The sequence below is a fragment of the Daphnia carinata genome, chromosome 7 (assembly GCF_022539665.2).
Source record: "Daphnia carinata strain CSIRO-1 chromosome 7, CSIRO_AGI_Dcar_HiC_V3, whole genome shotgun sequence".
Classification (NCBI taxonomy): Eukaryota; Metazoa; Arthropoda; class Branchiopoda; order Diplostraca; family Daphniidae; genus Daphnia; species Daphnia carinata.
This window is the reverse complement of record NC_081337.1, coordinates 5,381,679-5,401,922: the sequence shown is the minus strand read 5'-3', so window position 1 is coordinate 5,401,922 and position 20,244 is coordinate 5,381,679. Positions and strand designations below refer to the sequence as shown.

The window sequence follows — 20,244 nt, the reverse complement described above, 5'->3', positions numbered from 1 at the left end:
CAACTATGCCTTATTTCAGTTTTCACTTGATTCTCAAAAAACAGATGCTTAAATATTGAAAAGTTATTTGTTTTGTATTTTGATAATTTCGGAGGAGCAAGTATCTGCAGGACAGGCATTTATTGATGTCTGTTAATAAAATGTTCACTTCAGTCGTTTAACTTCGACATCGGCAACCCCGGTGCTCGCATGGCGACTTTGACGTGATTAAAATTTCGGTCGTAAAAGTTTTGGGTTTAATTGCGGTGTTTCTATCGGATTTCTTGGAAGAAACGCATTTACGATATCGTTTAACTCAAAATCGTGATCGTTAACAGAAAATGTTGGTGACGTTTAAAACCCTTCAGAATACTACGTTTCAAATTGAAATTGACCCTGCTAGCACGGTAACAGACTATCTCCGGCTAGATCAACGTTGAGCATTTAGTTGAGTCATGCTATTTTTTTTTTTTTTTTTTTTTGTGTGTGCTTTACTTGGCAACTATAACAGGTCAAAACATTAAAGGAAAAAATTGAGAATGAAAAAGGAGTTGACTATCCAGCTGTTGGCCAGAAGCTCATCTATGCAGGTTGTACCTGGAAAAAGCCTTATTTGCTGAATTCGTCAACTTACCGTCTTTTTTGTTTACCAATAGGAAAAATATTAGACGACCATAGTGTTTTAGCTGAGCATGGCATAAATGAAAAAAAGTTCATTGTCATTATGGTTACAAAGCCAAAGGCTAGTGAACCTGCAACGATCACCCCACCTGAAGCCACAGCTCAGTCGGTGGCCACTACACCTGCCCCTGTTGCAGCACCAACCCCAGCTCCAGCCCCAGTTGTTTCAGCACCAGTCACTGCAGCCGGAGATGCTTCAGTTTCTACAGGGTATGTTTTAATTTACATTTGTGATAAACTAAGGTTACCCTAATGCTATCCTTAAAGGTTATTGGCTGCTGAATCAGCTTTGATTGTTGGTGATGATTATAACCAAATGGTACAGAACATTATGGATATGGGCTACCCTCGTGACCAGGTTTGTTTCAATGCATCACTGCCAAAACTGACTGTAATCATGTGTTTGTGTAGGTGGAACGAGCTCTGAGAGCCAGTTTTAACAACCCAGATAGAGCGGTAGAGTATCTTCTGACTGGAATACCTGATAGAGCAGAAGCTGGTGAAGGTGCTCCTGGTGGTGGACAAGGACAAGATGATGCAGCACTTGAATTTATTCTCGGGGGTAGAGGACAATCGGAAGCAGCGTTATCTATGGAAGGAGAAGGTGAAGAAGGAGACGAACTGGCTCCTGGTGAAGATCCTCTAGCTTTCTTACGCAGTCAACCTCAATTCGCGCAAATGCGACAAGTACTACGTTCTTAACCTTTTTCCCTGTAGATATATTCGAACGGTTTTTTGCTTTCAGGTGGTCCAGCAAAACCCATCTCTTCTCAATGCTATTTTGCAGCAAATTGGTCAAACAAACCCTGCACTTCTTCAAATGATTTCTCAAAATCAAGCAGCCTTCTTTCGAATGCTTACCGAGCCAGCTTCAGGTGCAGCCGGTTCAGCTAGCGTTGCTCCTGCTAGTGGTGCTCAATCAGGGACAGGAAGTGGAAGGACGGCAGAATCCCCTCGCCAAGGCCAAGAGGAAGGTGCCGGAGACTACTTTGCTCCTGGTGTCATTCACGTTACACCTCAAGATAAGGAAGCAATTGAAAGGGTATTAGGTGTTGTATAATTATTTTGGAATAAAAAAATATGTATTCATTTACTTACAGTTGAAAGCGTTGGGGTTCCCTGAACATCTGGTAGTTCAGGCATATTTCGCGTGTGAAAAGAACGAAAATTTGGCGGCTAATTTTCTCCTTTCGCAAAATTTTGACGACTAAACGTTAATGAAATGCCGGAAGAAAATTTGCAAATGGCACGCGATGGATTGGATTACAGAAATTATGGAAGAGATGCTGTGTTAATTGTAAAATTTGCCGGTTTTCTTCCTGTATAAAATGTTCACTCTAGTTATCACCATCTTCTCTGTTCACCTACTTTTCTACTAGAGCGACGTTCATTTTGCAGTTCAGTACTTGCTGTTTCCCGCAACACAATAAAACCCTTGTATTGTTTCGAGGAGCGTTTCTTTGCATCATTACTCCTTATTCAAAATGTCATCCTGAAATGTTCTTTAAGTAATCTTTCTGTGTTGTGCCGTGTACCAGCACTTGCCTTTCTTTTGAAAATAGAAATACAGCAACATTGAGAGGATGACATGAGCCTTTCATTAGTGCAGTTAGTATAGCAAGTGAAAGCACTACTAGTCAAAATCGTTTCCGTCCATCTCCAAAATTCGTTCAAGTTTTTTGCTGCAATTTTTCGTGAGACTGTTCGAGGTATGATTTGTAGTAAAAATGCTTTTGCTTACCGCAAGATGACGCCAAGACTACCAAAACAAAAGTAAAGTGTATCTAGATGCTTGTTAAAAGGAAAACACCGTCCAGTCAATGTTGCTGATTACCTGTGATAAATCTTCCAACAGTATTTTTATAATTATTGTTGATAGGAAACTACGATATCAGTCAACAAACATTCCTTTTGATCCCACTTGCCTAAAGTAAACGTAAAGCTATCGTTAATCGTGCCATCTTTGCTCGAATATAGCGTTCGCGTGAAAAAAAAAAAAAAGCATTTACGGCTTTACCGTTTCTTTGACAAAAGTCCATTACCTACAAAATGGCTCCACAAGCATGGTGTCAAAAAGAAAGAGTAAAAAACAAAGCATGGTTTGTTGGAATTCTTTTAACAGTATTCTTCCGAATTGTTGAGGTTATTACAGATGTGATATTCTGGTTTATTCACACAAAAAAAGAAAAAACTATTTTGCCACCAATAGAGAATTTACTCTTGTTAGAGAGTGCTTCAAATTTAGCCCGAAAAATCAGAAATCAAAAGGTGGAATAACATACACTGCTACACTATTTTAGATTCAATGTGTAACCCCAACTACCAAACTAAATGGAAATTTTTTTAGGTTACCAGTGAAGAAGTGGTCAAGGTGTTTATTGGCAGAATCCAGGCGATCAATCCAATTATAAACTGTGTTGTTGACAATCGATTCGAGCTGGCACTAAAAGAGGCACAAAAGGTGGACCAGCTGATTCAATCAGGGCAAAAGGACAAAGAGACTCTTGAATTAGAGACACCTTTTCTTGGAGTTCCGTTCACAATTAAAGATTGCTTTTCAGTGACAGGTATACACTGTCTTCATCACAAATATGTATGACATGAATGTGGTTGATTGTGTTGTTTGTAATAGGTTTGCGCTACACTGCTGGTTTAGTTAAGCGCAAAGATATCATAGGTCAGTTTGATTCCGACGTTGTGGCACTTATGAAAAAGGCGGGTGCCATAATTTTGGCCGTCACAAACGTGTCTGAACTTTGCATGTGGTGGGAATCAAACAATAAAGTATATGGTCGGTCACGCAACCCCTACGATACCAATAGAATAGTCGGTGGCTCATCAGGTGGAGAGGTAGGTGAACTGTAACTGACAATTCGTACTTAGTAATAACCATTAAATCCCTTTTTTTTTCTGTCTTTCTTCTTTTCTTTTTTCTTTTTTAAGGCCGCTTTGCTTGCATCTGGTGGTTCTCCATTTGGCATCGGTATTTTAATGATTATATGGCATCGTTGTTGCAATTTCTTAACCCCATTTCTTTGAAAAGGCTCTGATATTGGAGGATCCATCCGTATGCCAGCCTTCTTCAACGGAATATTTGGACATAAGCCAACAAGAGGTGCAGTTACACTAGAAAATTGGCAAATGTAATTAATTACTATTTAATTTTCGATACGTAAATCCAGGAATTGTAAGTAACTTTGAACAGCAACCGGTAGCTGAAAAAGTTCTCCAGACGTTTCTTGTTACCGGACCTATGAGTCGCTTCTGTTCAGATCTAATGCCGATGTTTCGGATTTTAGCGTCTGATAACATAGCCAAGCTTAAATTAGATGAAAAGGTAGGCATTAACAACTAATCACTGTTCAATCCATGAATATTATCGCCGTCTTAATTATCTAGGTTAAGGTTACCAAATTACGGTACTTTTACATGGAAAATTTTGGTAAAGTTCCGCTATTAAGTCGTGTTCACCCTGATCTAAAGGAGGCTCAGATGAAGGTAGTTCGTCACATTCAGCAGGCTTACAACATCCCCGTTCAGAAAGTAAGTAGAGAGATTAGCACGTAGTTTATAGTATTTGCTTCCACTTCTCTGAATCTAACAGCTCTTTCAATAGGTTGAATTTTCAAAGTTCTACCACGCAATGGAAATTTGGTTTGTGAAAATGAGTACCGGTGGGAACCCATCTTTTGCAGCGGAATTAGCAATGAGACAGGTATTTCGCTGACCACATTCTTAGTCTATCTGAACAAAAAATCGAAGTATACTTCTAAAATTACCTATTTGTTAGGGTGAAGTCTCAATTGGGACCGAGTTGCTCAAGTTTTGCGTTGGACAATCTGACTACACTTTGCCTGGTCTTGCAATGGGTTTCCTAGAAAAATTTAGCCTCGATTCAACACATCCGACATCTGTCAAAATGATGGCCATGTGCGATGAATTGCGACGCGAACTACAGGTAAAAATAAAAACATATCATTTAGTAGATGGATGTTTTCTTTAAAAATATTTTACTTATTTGCAGGAACTGCTGGGAGACGATGGCGTTTTGTTCGTGCCACCCCATCCAACTCCGGCTTTGTACCACAATCAGCCGCTTACGAAGCCGCTCAACGCCGCCTACACAGCAATTTTTAATGTGCTCGGCTTTCCTGTCACACAAGTACCTCTTGGTCTCGGATCGTGGGGCGTCCCGTTAGGAGTTCAGGTAATTTTCAATTAACAAAATACATTCATACAAGATCCTGTTCCATTTGTACAATGTAACATTTTAACGAACACAGGTTGTTGGCAATTTGCATAACGACCACCTGACTCTAGCTGTCGCAGCCGAACTCGAACGTGCATTTGGCGGTTGGGTATCACCTTCCACCATAACTTGTTGACCGCTTCCAACGGTCTCTTTTATCCATCATGAAGATAACACATCACGATCAGACGGAATACATCAGTGAAATTATCTACACTTCAAGTTGAAATGAAGAAATATGCTAGTTGTTTACTTCTTTGCTTCTACAAATATTTTTTGCTGTCTTATAAGTCGGAGTCTATTTGTGGCACAAATAATTGCATTCCGATAGCAAGTTAAACGGTATCAGTGTACAATTACTGCATAATACAAACTTCTTATTAATCCCTAATTTGGAATGTAAACTAAGTCACGCTAAATCTAAATTACTATGTAGATGATCGAACGGGAAAACAAGAAAAGAAATAACAAATGAAAGCTAAAAATAAAACGTGCGAAATTCCAACCACTAAGGTACCTCTAACAAATTCTGGACCGAATAGTTGAACTTGCAGCTTTGTGAACTGCCGTCACCAAATTATTTTACAATAGCCTAAGAATCAAACCAAGAATGAGATACTTGTGTCTATCCGAAAATAATGGATATTGTGATGACGACTGCCAGGACTAGCATTCCAACAACAACGGCAATGCAAACGACCTTTTTTTTGCGGAACGATGTCTGTTTCTGCTTTGCTTCTTGCAAATGGTGCTTCCCGCCTTCTACATTGCCTACCGCCTGACTAACATTCTTTTCTATGCTGTTAACAACTTCACCCTACGTGAGTGTAAATACATAAGAAATTATCGAAAAAACGCATAAAAAGAAAATCGATAAAAATTTACCTGGCACTCTACTAAAAGGTTGAGTTCCACAAACAAGTCATGCATTTCTTGTATATTCTTCTCCAAGCCGAGCAATTCTTGACGTCTGTTTTCAAGGTCGCGGAGAGCCAATTTTGCAGCTTCACATTCCCCGAACTGAATTACAACTAAGTGGCTGGAATCATCACAAGAATCACATTAAGAGATTGTGGTTAGAGTACCTCTTTTGAAAAGACTGATAATCCAGAAGTCAGCGCAGTCTCAACTTCGTCATCGCCCATTTCGTAGCCAGCTGTTGCAAAAAAAAAAAAAAAAAATAAAAAAATTAAAAAAAAAAAAAAAAATAATAATAATAATAGATTCAGAATAGATAGATACAAAAACAGTAAGGTATTGTAAACTCGTTTGATGAAGTCTACTTAAATAAAAATAAAAAAAATCAAAAGATTGATTGCCTATTTCGTGCTAATCAAGTAGCACGAAGTTCGCGTCATGAACTCACCGATCTCCAACTGGCGTTGAATCCTTCTTTTGCATTTACTTTCGTACGCGTTGCGAATACAACATAATTCGTCCCATAATGCCTGAAATCTGTAAAAGAATGCGTAAATACCTAGCAAATCTATTAACAAAGCTAATAAAAAGTTGAAAATAGGCAATATTGACCTAATGGTTAGAGATGATTGCAAATTGTTAACCATACGAAATTCTGTTTCGGTAATTTTCCGATTGTGAAAATCCTTGGCGGCTGCCAATTTCAAATCTTGCGAAAACGTTAATAAACAAAAAATAGCAATTTTTAAAAATCCCGTTCCAAGAGTGTAACGTACATGATCAACACCTTTCAGGTCTTTTCCAGTCTGCATCATATTTGTTGTGATTGACTTTGATACCCTCTCCAGGTTCTCCTTTGAACCTAAGGTGACCAACAGAATGGACAGGAAAAATGCAAATTATCAAACAATCACTGTTTCCTTTTTCATTAAACTCTAAACATTCATTACTTTGATTTGTTGAGGAGGCAAGAACACTTTCTTGCAGGATTTTCTGCTGATTTATTTGTTCTTGAATTTTACATAATGATGCCTCAAGAACTTCTGTTCTTTGATAAAACTATTCAATGGAAAAATTTCGTATATTAATTAATTGTCATACATTCCAAGCAAGACATTAATACCTTAGATGGATGTATCCGAACTTCCAACAAAGTGTCTTCTTCATCACATTGATGTCCTCCATTTTTTGCCTATTAATTAGATAAAGGGTACCAAACTATAGGAATAAAAACTCAAAGTAATGGTTAAAAGACTAATTAAATAAGTTTTTTATGTACATGCAATTCAGCTAATCTGTCTTTTGGCATTGTTAAGAATAACTTTTTGTTTGACAACAGAAAAATTTAGTTTTCTTATGACCAACCCACTTGTTGATATACATTCGAGGTCCACACTACCAGCTGACGATAATGAAAACCGCATTACGACACAAGTCGTTATAATCAGAAGCACGTCCCGTTCGACGTGTCTTACACGGAATCCTGAATAAATTTTGCTAGAACACTGTTATTCTTTTCTTTTTCAATTGTTCCAAATGTTTTCTGAAAAAGAATGTATGTAGCCCACATTCTAATCCATTTGCCTTGCACAACGTATTTTCTGACTTGAATTTATTTTTCTTTTTTCTTGTGGATCACTTGATGAGATGACTTGTACAAACCTGAGATAAATTGTATTTGGAGGAATGGCTATGGCGATGGTCTGCTATTGTATATCGATTCTCTTTTTTTCCTTAGAGCCGGCAGACGAAGAACAGAAAACCCATATGAAGAAGAAATACCCGCATTTTTAATTGAAAAAAAAAATACTGTATTTTCACCACAAATCCATAACAACTCGTCTTCATTTCGCCCTCATTCAACTTTTTCCCTTTCATCTGTCACTTACGCGCTGGTTTTCTGCACGTTCAGCAGACGCATGACGAAAAATTATTCAGCATTAAATTGCAGAACACAACGTGGTTTAGAAGAATGTCACTGCTTATCCATTATTTTGCCCTTAGAATGCCTCATAAACCCCTGGTTTCTTTGCAGTTCCTACCTTCCCTAATAAGATATGTTTGTTTTTTGTTGCTTGAACAGAAAGTAAACACAATAGTCGTCCTAAACCGAGATACTATTCGTACAGAATTATCTCGTACGCATCTTTTGCTATCCGAGTCTCGAAACAAGACCAAGTAGATAAACCAACAAAGATGATAATGACAAAACGAAATACTATTTCCACTTGCGCGTCCTATAGTGCGTGTGCTTAGATTTCACGGGAAAGTAGTAAAAAAAATTTTTTTTTTGAACGTCTTACAAATTCAGTAGAAATGGCTACACATGCGGGGTGCCAGGAAGAGAAAATGAAAAATTTTACTTGGTTTGCGGCGCTTCTCCTCACCGTTTTGTTCAGAACGATAGAGATTTTTTCCAATGTCATATTTTGGTTCGTTTATCGAAATAAAGAAAAAACTCCGTTACCTGCTATAGATAATTCAATCTTGTTAGAGAGTGCAACTAGTCTTGCTAAAAAAATCAGAACGCAAGAGGTGAAACTAGTTCCTGTTCATTCGTTAATTTAAATGTAAATGAATTCAACTTCTGAAATTTAAGTTCATTTTAATAGATAACGAGCGAGGAAGTTGTCAAGACCTTTATACGTAGAATTGAAGCAGTTAACCCCATCGTCAACTGTGTCGTTGACAATCGGTTCGATCTGGCACTGGAAGAGGCCCGGAAGGTGGACCTATTGCTTCAGTCTGGGAAAAAAGATGAAAAAAGCCTTGAGGAGGAAACTCCTTTTCTTGGAGTTCCATTCACCATTAAGGATTGTTTCTCTGTGGCCGGTACAAATAGACTGGGAAAAACTGGTTTGTTTCTTTCGAAACGAAATAACTTGCAGATGTTTAGGATTGCATTACACATCGGGCCTAGTCAAACGCAAGGATATTATTGGTGAATTTGATTCTGATGTTGTGGTTCTCATGAAGAAGGCTGGAGCCATTATGTTGGCTATCACGAACGTTCCGGAAATGTGCATGTGGTGGGAATCGCTTAATAACGTGTACGGCCGATCGCGCAACCCTTATGATGTTAACAGAACGGTTGGAGGTTCATCTGGTGGAGAGGTATAAAAAAAACATTAAGACAAATCTAAGTATTCAACAAATGGTAATGCAGTTACTGATGATTCTCTCTGGGTTTATAAGGCCGGTCTGCTTGCAGCTGCTGGATCCCCATTTGGCATCGGTAATTTAGTTTAGACATGCGTTCAGAACGAAATGGTTGAAGAAATTTCAATTTTCCAAAAGGCTCCGATATTGGTGGATCGATCCGCTTACCGGCATTCTTCAACGGAATCTTTGGGCATAAACCCACGTCAGGTTCAGTTAAAAAATTTCACGTTGTAATATTTACGATGCGTTGTTGGCAAGATTTTCGTCCTATTTGACTCCAGGAATTGTGAGTAATCACGAGCAGCAACCAGTAGCTGAAAAAGTTCTTCAGACTTATCTAGTTACCGGACCAATGAGCCGTTTCTGCTGCGATCTGTTGCCAATGTATCGGGTTCTTGCTGGTGATAACGTCAAGCAGCTTAACCTGGATAAAAAGGTACATTGAACAAAGTATGTCTGTGATTGGCACAAAAACATGCAGGTAATGTTTCACGAATCATTTAAATTATTACCAAACAGGTTTCCTTGTCCAAAATACGTTACTTTTACATGGAACACTTTGGAAAGAATCCTCTGCTAAGTCGTGTTCATCCAGATTTAAAGAAGGCTCAGAGAAAAGTAGTTCACCATATCCGGGACACTTACAATGTATCTGTCCAAAAAGTATAGTTTGTTAATTTCTTTGTCACAAATATGATTCCAAGTACTTACCTATTCCATCGTCACCAGTTGAAACTGCCTCTATTGTATCATGCAATGGAAATGTGGTCCGTCAAAATGACCTCAGCTGGTAATCCACCATTTGTTGCTGAATTGGCTATGAGAAAGGTAGATAACCTACAACATCAACTAAATGCATGATAAAAAAATGTCTTACATTTTCCCAACATGTCTGACCAGGGCCAAATTTCACTGGTAGCAGAATTTCTTAAGTTTTGTATTGGCAAGTGTGACCACACTTTGTTTGCCCTTGCTATGGGATTCTTGGAAAAACTGTGTCCTCCATCATCTCATCCATTGTCTGTGAAAATGAGGGCCATGTGTGATGACCTACGACTACAATTACAAGTGATTTGTTTTTGTTACCTTTTACAGATGAAATTTAAATGTTACTCCTTTGTATTATTCACACACAGGAAGTCTTGGGTGATGGCGGAGTTCTACTTGTTCCAACTCATCCTACTGCTGCCTTTTATCACAATCAGTCGTTAACAAGGCCTTTCAACTTTGCTTACGTAGCCATTTTCAACGTGCTCGGTTTCCCAGTCACCCAAGTGCCACTAGGTCTTGGATCTTGGGGCGTTCCACTAGGAATACAGGTCTTTTTGGCGGTTGTTTTTTCACTCTTCTTTTACCCAGCTTTGTCTATTACTATCGCCTAACCCTTTTGTGAATTCGCGCTACAAAATCTCTCCCTTCCTCTTTTTATAGTTATGCCAAAATGGCATAATAGTAGACAAAGTGCGGTAGAAAAAGATGAAAAAAACGTCTTGTGAACCAACAACTTTATCTTTAGCTTACGTCTAGTCAACTAATTTCCTCTGTGATATTTAACTTTGATTTATTTTTATGTTTGATTAAGGTTATCGGTAACCTGCATAATGATCATCTGACACTGGCAGTGGCAGCTGAACTAGAACAAGCATTTGGCGGATGGGTGCCATCCTCCCCCATAACCTGTTAATGCGTCAATGCATTTGTAAGGATTAGTCACTAGTCACCTTGTGCATTACGCGATGTTTTTTATTACAACTCAAAGGCCATATTAATTAGTTTTGGTGTTCATCTTGTTTCGGGACCGCCGTCTATCGTGTAAATCGGAATAAAATGCAATGTTTAAAAATAAAAATAAATAATAAGATGTTCAAATTATGGAACAGAATTTTTTATTGAAAGACTTATTTACAGAATTTTGAAGCGTCATGTTCCGGGTAGCGCACCTTAGGAACCGAACAACTATTTTAAGGATAGAATCCCCCGTAAAGGTAGGTGAATCATTGCCGCGAACAGTGAGACAACCTATACATTTTCTGCCATCATTTGATCTTCTTCAGACTAGCGGAAGCAAGCGTCGAGATACCAGCAAGCACTTTTAACGAGTATAAGTGCAATACTGACATCCCAACACATGCATTCAAGCTGCGCCGTGAAGAAGGCAAGTGAAGCAGAAAAGTAAGGCAAGTCCCCCTATTCGCGGCGATGAACAACACCTTTAGCGGGTTAGCAGACCAGTCCCTTTGGATTGCTACACGGAAAGAGCGATGGTTCAGTTCGAGCGAACATTAAAGTTAAAAAAAAATGTCGGACCACGTTTCCAAGCCAAGTATTCGTTTCAATGAAGGCTGTTGTATTGTTATAGGCCAGTCTTCTAGGCACAGGTCCGGTATCCCTGGCCAGTTGACACTCTCTTCGGCGTCGATAATTCTAGTTACTACTTGGCACTGCGGTGGCGACTTAGTGGTTGATCGAGAAGAAGGTAGGTCTTGGCAATTGTCCAGGTGTCTTTGATCGCATTGCCCAGATGCAGGTTGTTCATCGAATGCCACAGAAGGAGGAATTTCTTCTACCGATACAAAAGTTGGGATGAAGACAGTCATGAATTCATTTCCGTCTAGGCTAAGTATCGATGTTGGAAATCCCGTGACAGCCGGGTGGTGTTGGTTTGCAGATTGCTCAAACGTTTGGTCTTCATTGTCATCAACATCGATGTCGATGGCCACAAAAGGCAGTACTTCACCTACTGGTACAACAGTTGGGACAAAGATGGACACATGTTCACTTCCTTCGTGGCTAGGCCAGCTTCGGTCCTGGTACTCTTCAGGTATTGGTGGTGGAAATCCCGTTACCATCGGGTAGACCGGTCTCGGTGAGGATTTAACACCGCTGGCCTTAACCAATCGATAGGGATTAACCTTGTCAACTGGTGGCAATTGGTTTGCAGATTTCTCATCCGTTTGGTCTTCATTGTCTTCAACATCGATGTCGATGGCCACAAAAGGCAGAACTTCACCTACTTGGTCTTCATTGTCTTCAACATCGATGTCGATGGCCACAAAAGGCAGTACTTCACCTACTTGGTCTCCATTGTCTTCAACATCGATGTCGATGGCCACAAAAGGCAGAACTTCACCTACTGGTACAACAGTTGGGACAAAGATGGATACGCGTTCACTTCTTTCTTGGCTGGGCCAGTTTCGTTCCTGGTACTCTTGAGGTATGGGTGGTGGAAATCCCGTTACCATCGGGTAGACCGGTCTCGGTGAGGATTTAACACCGTTGGCCTTAACCAATCGATAGGGATTAACCTTGTCAACTGGTGGCAATTGATTTGCAGATTTCTCATCCGTTTGGTCTCCATTGTCTTCAACATCGATGTCGATGGCCACAAAAGGCAGAACTTCACCTACTTGGTCTCCATTGTCTTCAACATCGATGTCGATGGCCACAAAAGGCAGAACTTCACCTACTGGTACAACAGTTGGGACAAAGATGGACACATGTTCACGTCCTTCTTGGATGGGCCAAGTTCGGTCCTGGTACTCTTCAGGTATTGGTGGTGGAAATCCCGTTACAATCGGGTAGACCGGCCTAGGGGAGGATTTAACACCGCTGGCCTTAACCAATCGATAGGGATTAACCTTGTCAACTGGTGGCAATTGGTTTGCAGATTTCTCATCCGTTTGGTCTCCATTGTCTTCAACATCGATGTCGATGGCCACAAAAGGCAGAACTTCACCTACTTGGTCTCCATTGTCTTCAACATCGATGTCGATGGCCACAAAAGGCAGAACTTCATCCACTGGTACAGAAGTTGGGATAAAGATGGACGCGTGTTGGGGATTAATCTTCTTGTCCACATGCTGGGCGGTTACTGCATTCAGATGGTGTTGATGCGCCGCTGCGTCGCGATGAAGCTGTGAATGGCGTCTGCTGCGACAGGGTGGGATTCCTTCGTTCTCAAACCAAAAGAGTGTTGAATTCTTGTCGTTTTGGTTTGATGCGTTTTTAAGTTTCTCATCATTCAGCTGTGAGTAGCGTCTGCTGCGAGAGATTGGCATTCCTTCATTCTCGAACCAAAAGAATGTTGAATCCTTGCCGTTTTGGTTTGATGCGTTTTTAAGTTTCTCATCAGTCAGCTGATCTGGGTCTTCAGGAGGGAAACTTTTTCTGATCTGCGGTTCTGTACGTGTTTGTGGCCACAAGGGCAGCAAAGAGAAAAGCGATGTTAAAAACATTTTTGAATGTGCTTCGTTTTTCTTGTAGCAGAAAACATTAAGAAAATTCAATATTTTTACCGAATATCGCTGGTGTCTGTATCTCTTTTCAGATGATGACTGAAGTTGCAGGTTCGATTAAGCACATTTGTTTTCATTTTTAAAATTTCTTTTCGAAATTTTAACGAAAATATTTGCTGAATTGGAATCTTTAGACTTTTTCGAACGGTGTTCAATGATTTCCTTTTAGATAAATTGATTTCAAATTAAACGAATGTACATTTTTGTTGGCGCCGTGAAATGGCTTGTGATGGTAGCATTCACTGACCGATGGCATTTTCTGAATTTCTTTTACACATTTCAGAATCTTCATTTAAAATCAGTAATAATATTCGTTTAAACTTTTAAAAATGAAAAAAAAAACTGTGGAATTAAATATTTCGAATTGTTGCCACATAAATAGGAAAATTCATCCGAGTGCAGTATCTGTTTCTGGATCCCACAAAATATCATAAAATGTTTCTTTTGACTTCTTAATACAACGATATGTATTTCGGTAATGAATTAAAAGAATAGATAATGCACTCATCGAATTGTGTAAAATAAGCATAAAGTCTAGGCCAAATTATGTGCATGAATCATCCATTTGTGGAGATTTTGTTAAAGGATCAAATAGGAATGGGAAAACGACATCATAGTGCATAACCGATGTCTAGTTAAAATATGCGTCTGCTCGAAATGCAAAAGTAAAGGCATATGAAGGCACTAGTGGTGTCCACCAGCTGCAGCGGCAGCTTCCTCTCGCAGGAATTCGGCTACAAGATCAACAACGACAGTTTGGCTTTCCACGTCTTGGTTATTAATTTGACCCTGTGAGTCAATAGGACCCCATGGGGTTTCAACAGCTGGATTCCTGCGGATGGCCTCGTCAATCTGTTGAGGCGTGACAAAGACCTGATCAACAATGTAAACGATGCCGGAGGCGAGGCGGATTGGTTCTAGGTTTATGTTGGCATTGTTGATTTGAATAGAAACGCCACCTATACGTTTGAAGAAACGTTAAATGACAGTTCGACAACTGTTGGCCTGATAAATATTGTTTAACGATACGCTTATCGCTAGATAATTTCTTCATACCATTTGCGGCATTGTGGGTTAATGTGCTTGGTTTGCCATCTGCCATTATAAGCTCAGATTTCGAGAGCAGACCGTCTTGTGTTAACGAGCTTCGAACGAAATGATGAAGGAGGACATTCTGACGTAGCTGGGCATCGACAAAGAAGGGGTCAGAGATATCTTGGGGTAGCATCCGTACAAAAGCCCAATTTGTAGGGGCGAAAAAAGTGTATCCACTGCCTGTAATGATTTACTCATCGTTACAAACAACAAGTGAAGTAGGACACCAAATGAGTTACTGACCTGTCTGACCATTCATCAGGCTTTGTGAAATTTCCTTTTCACCCAAATTCAAGTAATTGGCGACACGGCTTAGTTCTTTGTGGCTAGCAAAAGCCTGTCGAATTTCCGTGATGATGTTGGATGATTGTGCATTGGCTTCCATGGCGAATAGATGAAACACAGCCAACAGAATGACGAAAACTGGGCTCAGCCGTGCAGTCCAACTGCTGCAGTTGTATGACGTAAATCTTGTTTTAGTACCGACCATTTTTTGTGTCGACTGCTATGTCCGTCCGTCTGTTTACTATCTGCTCAATCTGTCGCTATTCCGCAGCACTTTCCAGCGTTTGTTTTCCTGTTGGCCAACGCAGATTCGATACTCAGTTGAGTCAATAACCGACAGGTGAAGCTCGCAAGCCTGTGTTTCAGTACAGGAGGGAAAAGATACGAATTGAAACGGCAAGTGTTCAGATTCAGTTGTGCGTCAGACTGGACTAAAGTTCCCAGTTGTCAACACCTTTATATATTCACAGATGGTTTGGGGCAAAGAAATTGTGGAGGGGGACATGTGGGTGGCCGACTAGCGGGGGGGGGGCCTCATCGAAAAAAGAAAACGTAAACAAACACAAAAAATGAGGCGCTGTCGCAAAGGTAAGGGTATTTGCTGTGCGGGTTCTACGACATACCGGCACTGCAAAAAGTACATAAAATATTGAGTTCCATCTCTGGAAACGTATTTAGGACATACATGTGATAGATGTGAATTAGCGTCACTACTTGAACAGACGTCATTTGAAACAACACCTGTCGGTAATCGTGGGTTTTCTCCAATCTAATGACTCATACTTTAATCATCGTTTTGGGCTGTTTTGCTGCCACAGCTGGGGTACTTTTCATTTTCAACCATGAAAATCTAACTTAAAAAGAAAGTCATATTCTAGTGCAAACCGGTACAACCTGGTTTTGTTCACAAACAGAACGGCTTTAACCGGCTGCGCTCTTTTGGCTCTACCTTGGTTGCTACAAAGACATGAGACGACTTGATACTAAAGGCAACGTTTGATTTTCCATTGACTCGGGAAAGTGGCGACTTTCCTTGACTAGATCCTGCATTTCAGTAGCCCTATGTTATCGTTGTTCTACTTGTTTTGTTGAGGGTTAAATGCGGCCCATGGCGATTGGGAGAGGGCACGCGAATTCAAATACCCGCACAAAAAGTTAAGTTGCATTTGCAACAGGGAAATGGGGAAAGAGTTAATCCATGTTTTCAGCTTTGAGAGTTTAATTTAACACGTTAAAAAAAAATTAGAAAGCGGCCGATGAAAAAATCTCTGAGACTGGAGAAAAAAAAACAAGGATGACAAATGACATTGAAGGATAAAATTGTGCGGGACCGTGATGCTTCGGTCACCCATGCAGGCAGACAAACCCTATATGGGTCGCCATCATTCTTGATGTTTAATACGGCATTGAGTTTTTCTTTGTGGTTTACCAGTAGCTGAAGTAAACATGCAAGAAAATAGCTTTGATAAAAAAAAAAACTAGCTTTAAGCATTGACGGGCTTATTCGGCGCGTAGCTGACGGGGTCGTGATAAATTGATAGAAATGAAGGTCATTAACAACTAGTCCCACATAATTCTATGTGGAATGCGTCATTTGTTAGATCATAGGGCGAAAAATGGCCGAACGCAAGGGAAACAACAAACAAGTGAAATGAGTCAGCCGTCCAAACACGTCAACAGAGAACATTCGTGATTAGCTGCTTCCTCCCAAAAGGGGACACAGCTGGGCACCAGCAAAATATATAGAATTTGAGCATTCATGATTCACTAGTATGCGCTATAAAATCGTTACTGAAACGGGAAAAATTGTGTTACTAGGCAGAAGTTTGTAGCCAAGAGTGAAGGTAAGGTTAATCTTAGTCTTCGAACTTCACTAGGTCTCTGAAACATTGTTTACTGATCCTTCAAGCCCAACATACAATTAATCTTTGGCTGCTACTTCATGAACTGACTGGTGTCATGTTGCTTTGTGACATTTATTGGTAAACAACAAAATTCAAAATCATAAGAACAAAACCGCAAAACGCATTAATGGGGAGGTAAAATCACGGCTAAGCGGTCTTGGTGTATGCGCTCGGGAAACATTTTAATTGTCTCAGTTCACGGACGTCGGTCAAGGGTTGACGGAAAACAACAACTTCGCACGGAAGAGGAAGTGCATTTTCTCCAGTATTCGTATAGTCAAGCTCTAGGTTCAGCTTGTAGTTAACCCCAGCCACAGTCTGCGTTTCGGCTTTTACAATCCGAATTAACTTGATGGACCCTAATTTGCTGCTGGACGATATGGCTTTGATGGCATAATCTGCCATTTTCTTAACTTCAACATTGTCTACATTGACTGTTGAGAAGCCTTCTGCAAAACCCGCTTCAGATTTGGTAACGGAGGCCGAATACGAGTCGTTGATAATGAATGCCACGATGGCCAATAACAAAACCGTTGTTGCAATTTTCGCCATATTATGCACGGAAGAGCAGGGGAAACTACCTTTTTTCACGCATGTACGTATAACGAATACAAAAGTTCTTAGAGAATCATCCGGTTTTTAAAGGGTGGCCCTCTTTTATGCTACAACGCCAATCTCAAAGTCATGCAAGGATGGAAAAAAAAATGGTTCCCGACCTTGATTTCAGGATGGCTAACTCCATGGTGTCTTGGAAATGAATTGCAAATGTGTTCCTGGCATCGTACTTTGCAATGTTGTTTGTGTTTATGCAAGGTCACAAACCAGTGTCAGATTTGTTGGCGTAAGCTGCATCCTGCATCCAATCAACAGTAAATTTAAGCAAAATGTTTTGAATAATATCATTTCTGTTACCCTTAAATTTGTTGTGTTTCCAAAAACATGCCTTGCAGGTACAGCCTTATGACGTCAGCAGAATATCAGCACCTGCATCTAACAAACAAGCTGTCAGTATACCAGCTGAAAAACAAATTTTATGTAAAAGTACAAGAATGAATAGTTTTTATTTTCTCGATGACTGGTGACTTTCAGTTTAGCATGACTGAACTGTTTAGTTTCGAGCATTTAAGAGAATACTTAGCAATCGTTTAGGTTGTTATAAATGAAAAGCAATGAGGATCAAGGATGCCAGTGAAAAATCTCAAAATGTTTATCATATCCAATGTAATACAATGCTGAAACAAGTGAATTGTAAATATTGTTAACTTTACCTCTGATGAAGATAGGTTAATTGTCTTGAGAAATATTGCAGATACTGCCATATGGACCATTTCTGGTGTACAAACAAAATGTCAAATAGAAATCCCTAAAACACTACACAGATGAACGTAATATCTGTCACGGAATCACTGCACGTTTTACTGGTGGTCTTTTACCTTGCTTTGCTTGTTCTATTGCCATCTCGCGCCAAAAATTACCTCCCTTCACTCCCTTTTGTTTTCTGCTTTAGTTATCTTTAATTTGATTGGTCCATGACTGAATGTCGGCCATTATGTTTTCGAAAATAGGGGTGAGAAAAAGAGTTTCGGCAACCATCAACAAAGGAGGCAACTTCTGTAGCCAAAGGTTTTCAACAAATCTATCCGAATTTTACATGTAAAATTCACGACATTAAAAGATATATTTTTTGAAGAAAGTTACATCGAAATGTAATAAATCAAATTTCAGAATATAACTATCGAACAAGAGTAAAAACGATATAGGAAATCGTATGCCAGACGAAAGCTCAACGAACTTCAGCTATAACAGTCATGAAAATTGCGATTTTTGAAGAGTGTTAACATTTGGTGTTTTAGACGAGAGCCAAAGAAATGCAGCTTGGTCTTCATCTGATGATTTTTAAGTAACCTTACTTAGAAATGAGTGCCGTTCAATTACCAACCGTTGGACAGACATTAAAAACTAAGATTGGCCAATATCATTTGATCGAAATGAAAACGTGTATTACGTAGGAAAAACACAGCGCAATGGAGAATATAATGTTCTTAAAAATCCGATTTTGTGCTATATGGAATTAAAATTTCAAATAAAAAACCACCAAGATTATTCGTGAGAAAACAACAAAGACATTTAAGGAAATTGACTGCACTGCAGCAGTTTACTTTCTGGCTGTCTTCACTTGAGTGTCACTGTGAGGAACTTCAGCAACCTTGACTAATAAATTTTTAGTTGGGAAGCATTTAGACTCGCTCAGTTTGCGAGTGTTGGTCCAGGGCTGATCGAATACAACCACTTCGCAGAGGAGATTGTCTCCCTCAACCGGATCCAACTCCATCGTCAACTTGAAATTTGTTCCAGCTACCACCTGGGATTCGGCCTTAATGACTTTAACTAAAGTGGCAGGCCCCGAATTGGTGTTTGCAGATATGGCGGTTGTGGCAAAAGAAGCGATTTCTTTTACGTTTTTGGAACTTACATCCAGTGGGGAGAATCCACCGGGTAGCTGAGAACCACCAGGAATCTGTCTGGTCGTTTTTCTTTTTGCTGAGCAAGAGGACTTGATCATCTTGCGAGTATTGGTCCAAGGTTGATCGAAGATGACCACCTCACAGGGCAATGGAGCGGCATTGGCTCCACTGGACAGCTCAAGATTCAGTTTGTAGTTGGTACCGGCAACCACCTGCGTTTCCGCCTTTACAATTTTGAGCAGTTTGACGGGTCCTGAGTTGGTACTGGCTGACACAGCGGTCGTAGCAAAATCCGCCATCTTAAGAACGTCAGGATCGTCCACTTTGGCGGGTGAAAAACCGCCAACGAAACCCACCTGACGTTTGGTAATAGAAACACCTTCGACGGTGAGGACGGCGACTGCCAAAAGGAAGAGGACTGCTGTCGGACGCTCCATGTTTGATATCGAACGGGCCGACGATTAACAAACAACTGCTGCAAAGAATCCGCGTCTGGCGAATGCTACCAAAATGTAAACAATCCAGGTGTTTTATAGGACGACCACCTTTCGTGGAATGGCGCGAGAGACGGCGAAAGCAGAACAAAAGCCAGGGCAAAAACCTAAAGTCCTTGAGGAAGTCGACGTCACAACACAAGACGCCTGCAGAGATTTTTTTTTGCTGTACGATGACGTGGCGTTAATCACTACCGTGTCGACCAATGAGCTTCTTCAAAGACAGCATGAAGTGTATGTCCTGTACCCGTTGCCCGGACGTTTGGAGAAATTCAACAAACGCAATCGTGCTGCAACTGCCATTAAAGGACAACAATGAATCATTAAGTATGAATTAAATATGATTATTAACTGGGAAATACCTTAATCAAGAAAATTCATCATCTTGGTTGGCATGAGCTTTGCTGGTTTGACAGATGGGGTTCTAGATTTCCTCATTTCGGGTTTTTCACCAGCCCGTGAGCAAAGAAGAAAGTTAAATCTGGTTAGGACTAGAAGGGCAAAAGAAAACTTTTGATTGAATGCAGCCTTCTTTCACTGGGACTTGGCAACAAGCCAAGGCCACGTCATACTAGCTTTAACTCTTTGCATTGCTCTCTATTTCCGTGTTTGTTACGTTAACTTTATGTTATCGGGTTCGCTGATGTGGCGGTAAAACGTGACATCCGGCTTAAAGTACAATTGCTGTATTAATACGTAATTCTATCACAAATAGGG

General features: G+C 40.1%; 8 protein-coding genes and 2 long non-coding RNA genes across 11 annotated transcripts; 3 read left to right on the top strand and 7 right to left on the bottom strand.

Moving 5' to 3' along the window:
- Positions 1 to 173: 173 nt before the first annotated feature.
- LOC130699375 (UV excision repair protein RAD23 homolog B-like) lies at positions 174 to 2,107 on the top strand. The gene is made up of 7 exons (XM_057521726.2): positions 174 to 386; positions 491 to 569; positions 636 to 870; positions 928 to 1,018; positions 1,072 to 1,347; positions 1,406 to 1,702; positions 1,761 to 2,107. Exons 1-7 carry the CDS (start codon positions 321 to 323, stop codon positions 1,869 to 1,871), a joined length of 1,155 nt encoding a protein of 384 aa, XP_057377709.1. The 5' UTR covers positions 174 to 320; the 3' UTR covers positions 1,872 to 2,107.
- A 424-nt stretch (positions 2,108 to 2,531) lies between these two features.
- On the top strand, positions 2,532 to 5,300 carry LOC130699351 (fatty-acid amide hydrolase 2-like). Its single transcript, XM_057521696.2, has 11 exons — positions 2,532 to 2,928; positions 3,008 to 3,227; positions 3,293 to 3,510; positions 3,604 to 3,643; positions 3,704 to 3,775; positions 3,843 to 3,997; positions 4,060 to 4,203; positions 4,277 to 4,375; positions 4,451 to 4,618; positions 4,685 to 4,867; positions 4,944 to 5,300. The coding sequence occupies exons 1-11, from the start codon at positions 2,710 to 2,712 to the stop codon at positions 5,043 to 5,045; spliced, it is 1,620 nt and encodes a 539-aa protein (XP_057377679.1). The 5' UTR covers positions 2,532 to 2,709; the 3' UTR covers positions 5,046 to 5,300.
- LOC130699381 (syntaxin-1A-like) lies at positions 5,145 to 7,399 on the bottom strand. Its single transcript, XM_057521732.2, has 9 exons — positions 7,107 to 7,399; positions 6,951 to 7,019; positions 6,778 to 6,886; positions 6,615 to 6,689; positions 6,440 to 6,536; positions 6,276 to 6,364; positions 5,995 to 6,065; positions 5,795 to 5,929; positions 5,145 to 5,726 (listed from the first exon to the last, which is right to left on the bottom strand). Exons 1-9 carry the CDS (start codon positions 7,134 to 7,136, stop codon positions 5,535 to 5,537), a joined length of 867 nt encoding a protein of 288 aa, XP_057377715.1. The 5' UTR covers positions 7,137 to 7,399; the 3' UTR covers positions 5,145 to 5,534.
- Positions 7,400 to 8,107: 708 nt separating this feature from the next.
- Positions 8,108 to 10,747, top strand: LOC130699352 (fatty-acid amide hydrolase 2-like). Its single transcript, XM_057521697.2, has 11 exons — positions 8,108 to 8,362; positions 8,440 to 8,659; positions 8,724 to 8,941; positions 9,023 to 9,062; positions 9,125 to 9,196; positions 9,271 to 9,425; positions 9,509 to 9,652; positions 9,719 to 9,817; positions 9,890 to 10,057; positions 10,126 to 10,308; positions 10,572 to 10,747. The coding sequence occupies exons 1-11, from the start codon at positions 8,144 to 8,146 to the stop codon at positions 10,671 to 10,673; spliced, it is 1,620 nt and encodes a 539-aa protein (XP_057377680.1). The 5' UTR covers positions 8,108 to 8,143; the 3' UTR covers positions 10,674 to 10,747.
- Positions 8,364 to 10,210, bottom strand: LOC130699401 (uncharacterized). The gene is made up of 5 exons (XR_009003424.2): positions 10,076 to 10,210; positions 9,867 to 10,010; positions 9,701 to 9,806; positions 8,998 to 9,641; positions 8,364 to 8,930 (listed from the first exon to the last, which is right to left on the bottom strand). It is a non-coding gene; the product is annotated as an uncharacterized LOC130699401 (long non-coding RNA).
- Positions 10,748 to 10,930: 183 nt separating the features above from the next.
- LOC130699346 (uncharacterized) lies at positions 10,931 to 13,486 on the bottom strand. Of its 2 annotated transcripts, XM_057521688.2 has the most exons (3): positions 13,285 to 13,486; positions 12,060 to 13,169; positions 10,931 to 11,726 (listed from the first exon to the last, which is right to left on the bottom strand). In XM_057521688.2, the coding sequence occupies exons 2-3, from the start codon at positions 13,045 to 13,047 to the stop codon at positions 11,278 to 11,280; spliced, it is 1,437 nt and encodes a 478-aa protein (XP_057377671.1). In that variant the 5' UTR covers positions 13,048 to 13,169; positions 13,285 to 13,486; the 3' UTR covers positions 10,931 to 11,277. The 2 variants fall into 2 exon arrangements, with proteins under 2 accessions (XP_057377671.1, XP_057377667.1); XM_057521684.2 differs by having other exon boundaries at positions 10,931 to 13,169.
- Positions 13,487 to 13,722: 236 nt separating this feature from the next.
- LOC130699384 (uncharacterized) lies at positions 13,723 to 15,065 on the bottom strand. The gene is made up of 3 exons (XM_057521739.2): positions 14,623 to 15,065; positions 14,341 to 14,559; positions 13,723 to 14,243 (listed from the first exon to the last, which is right to left on the bottom strand). Exons 1-3 carry the CDS (start codon positions 14,867 to 14,869, stop codon positions 13,969 to 13,971), a joined length of 741 nt encoding a protein of 246 aa, XP_057377722.1. The 5' UTR covers positions 14,870 to 15,065; the 3' UTR covers positions 13,723 to 13,968.
- Positions 15,066 to 16,715: 1,650 nt separating this feature from the next.
- Positions 16,716 to 17,120, bottom strand: LOC130699428 (uncharacterized). Its single transcript, XM_057521771.1, has one exon. The coding sequence runs from the start codon at positions 17,118 to 17,120 to the stop codon at positions 16,716 to 16,718; it is 405 nt and encodes a 134-aa protein (XP_057377754.1).
- A 163-nt stretch (positions 17,121 to 17,283) lies between these two features.
- On the bottom strand, positions 17,284 to 18,052 carry LOC130699400 (uncharacterized). Its single transcript, XR_009003423.1, has 3 exons — positions 17,837 to 18,052; positions 17,481 to 17,558; positions 17,284 to 17,421 (listed from the first exon to the last, which is right to left on the bottom strand). It is a non-coding gene; the product is annotated as an uncharacterized LOC130699400 (long non-coding RNA).
- A 671-nt stretch (positions 18,053 to 18,723) lies between these two features.
- LOC130699429 (uncharacterized) lies at positions 18,724 to 19,470 on the bottom strand. Its single transcript, XM_057521772.1, has one exon. The coding sequence runs from the start codon at positions 19,468 to 19,470 to the stop codon at positions 18,724 to 18,726; it is 747 nt and encodes a 248-aa protein (XP_057377755.1).
- Between the last annotated feature and the right edge of the window lie 774 nt (positions 19,471 to 20,244).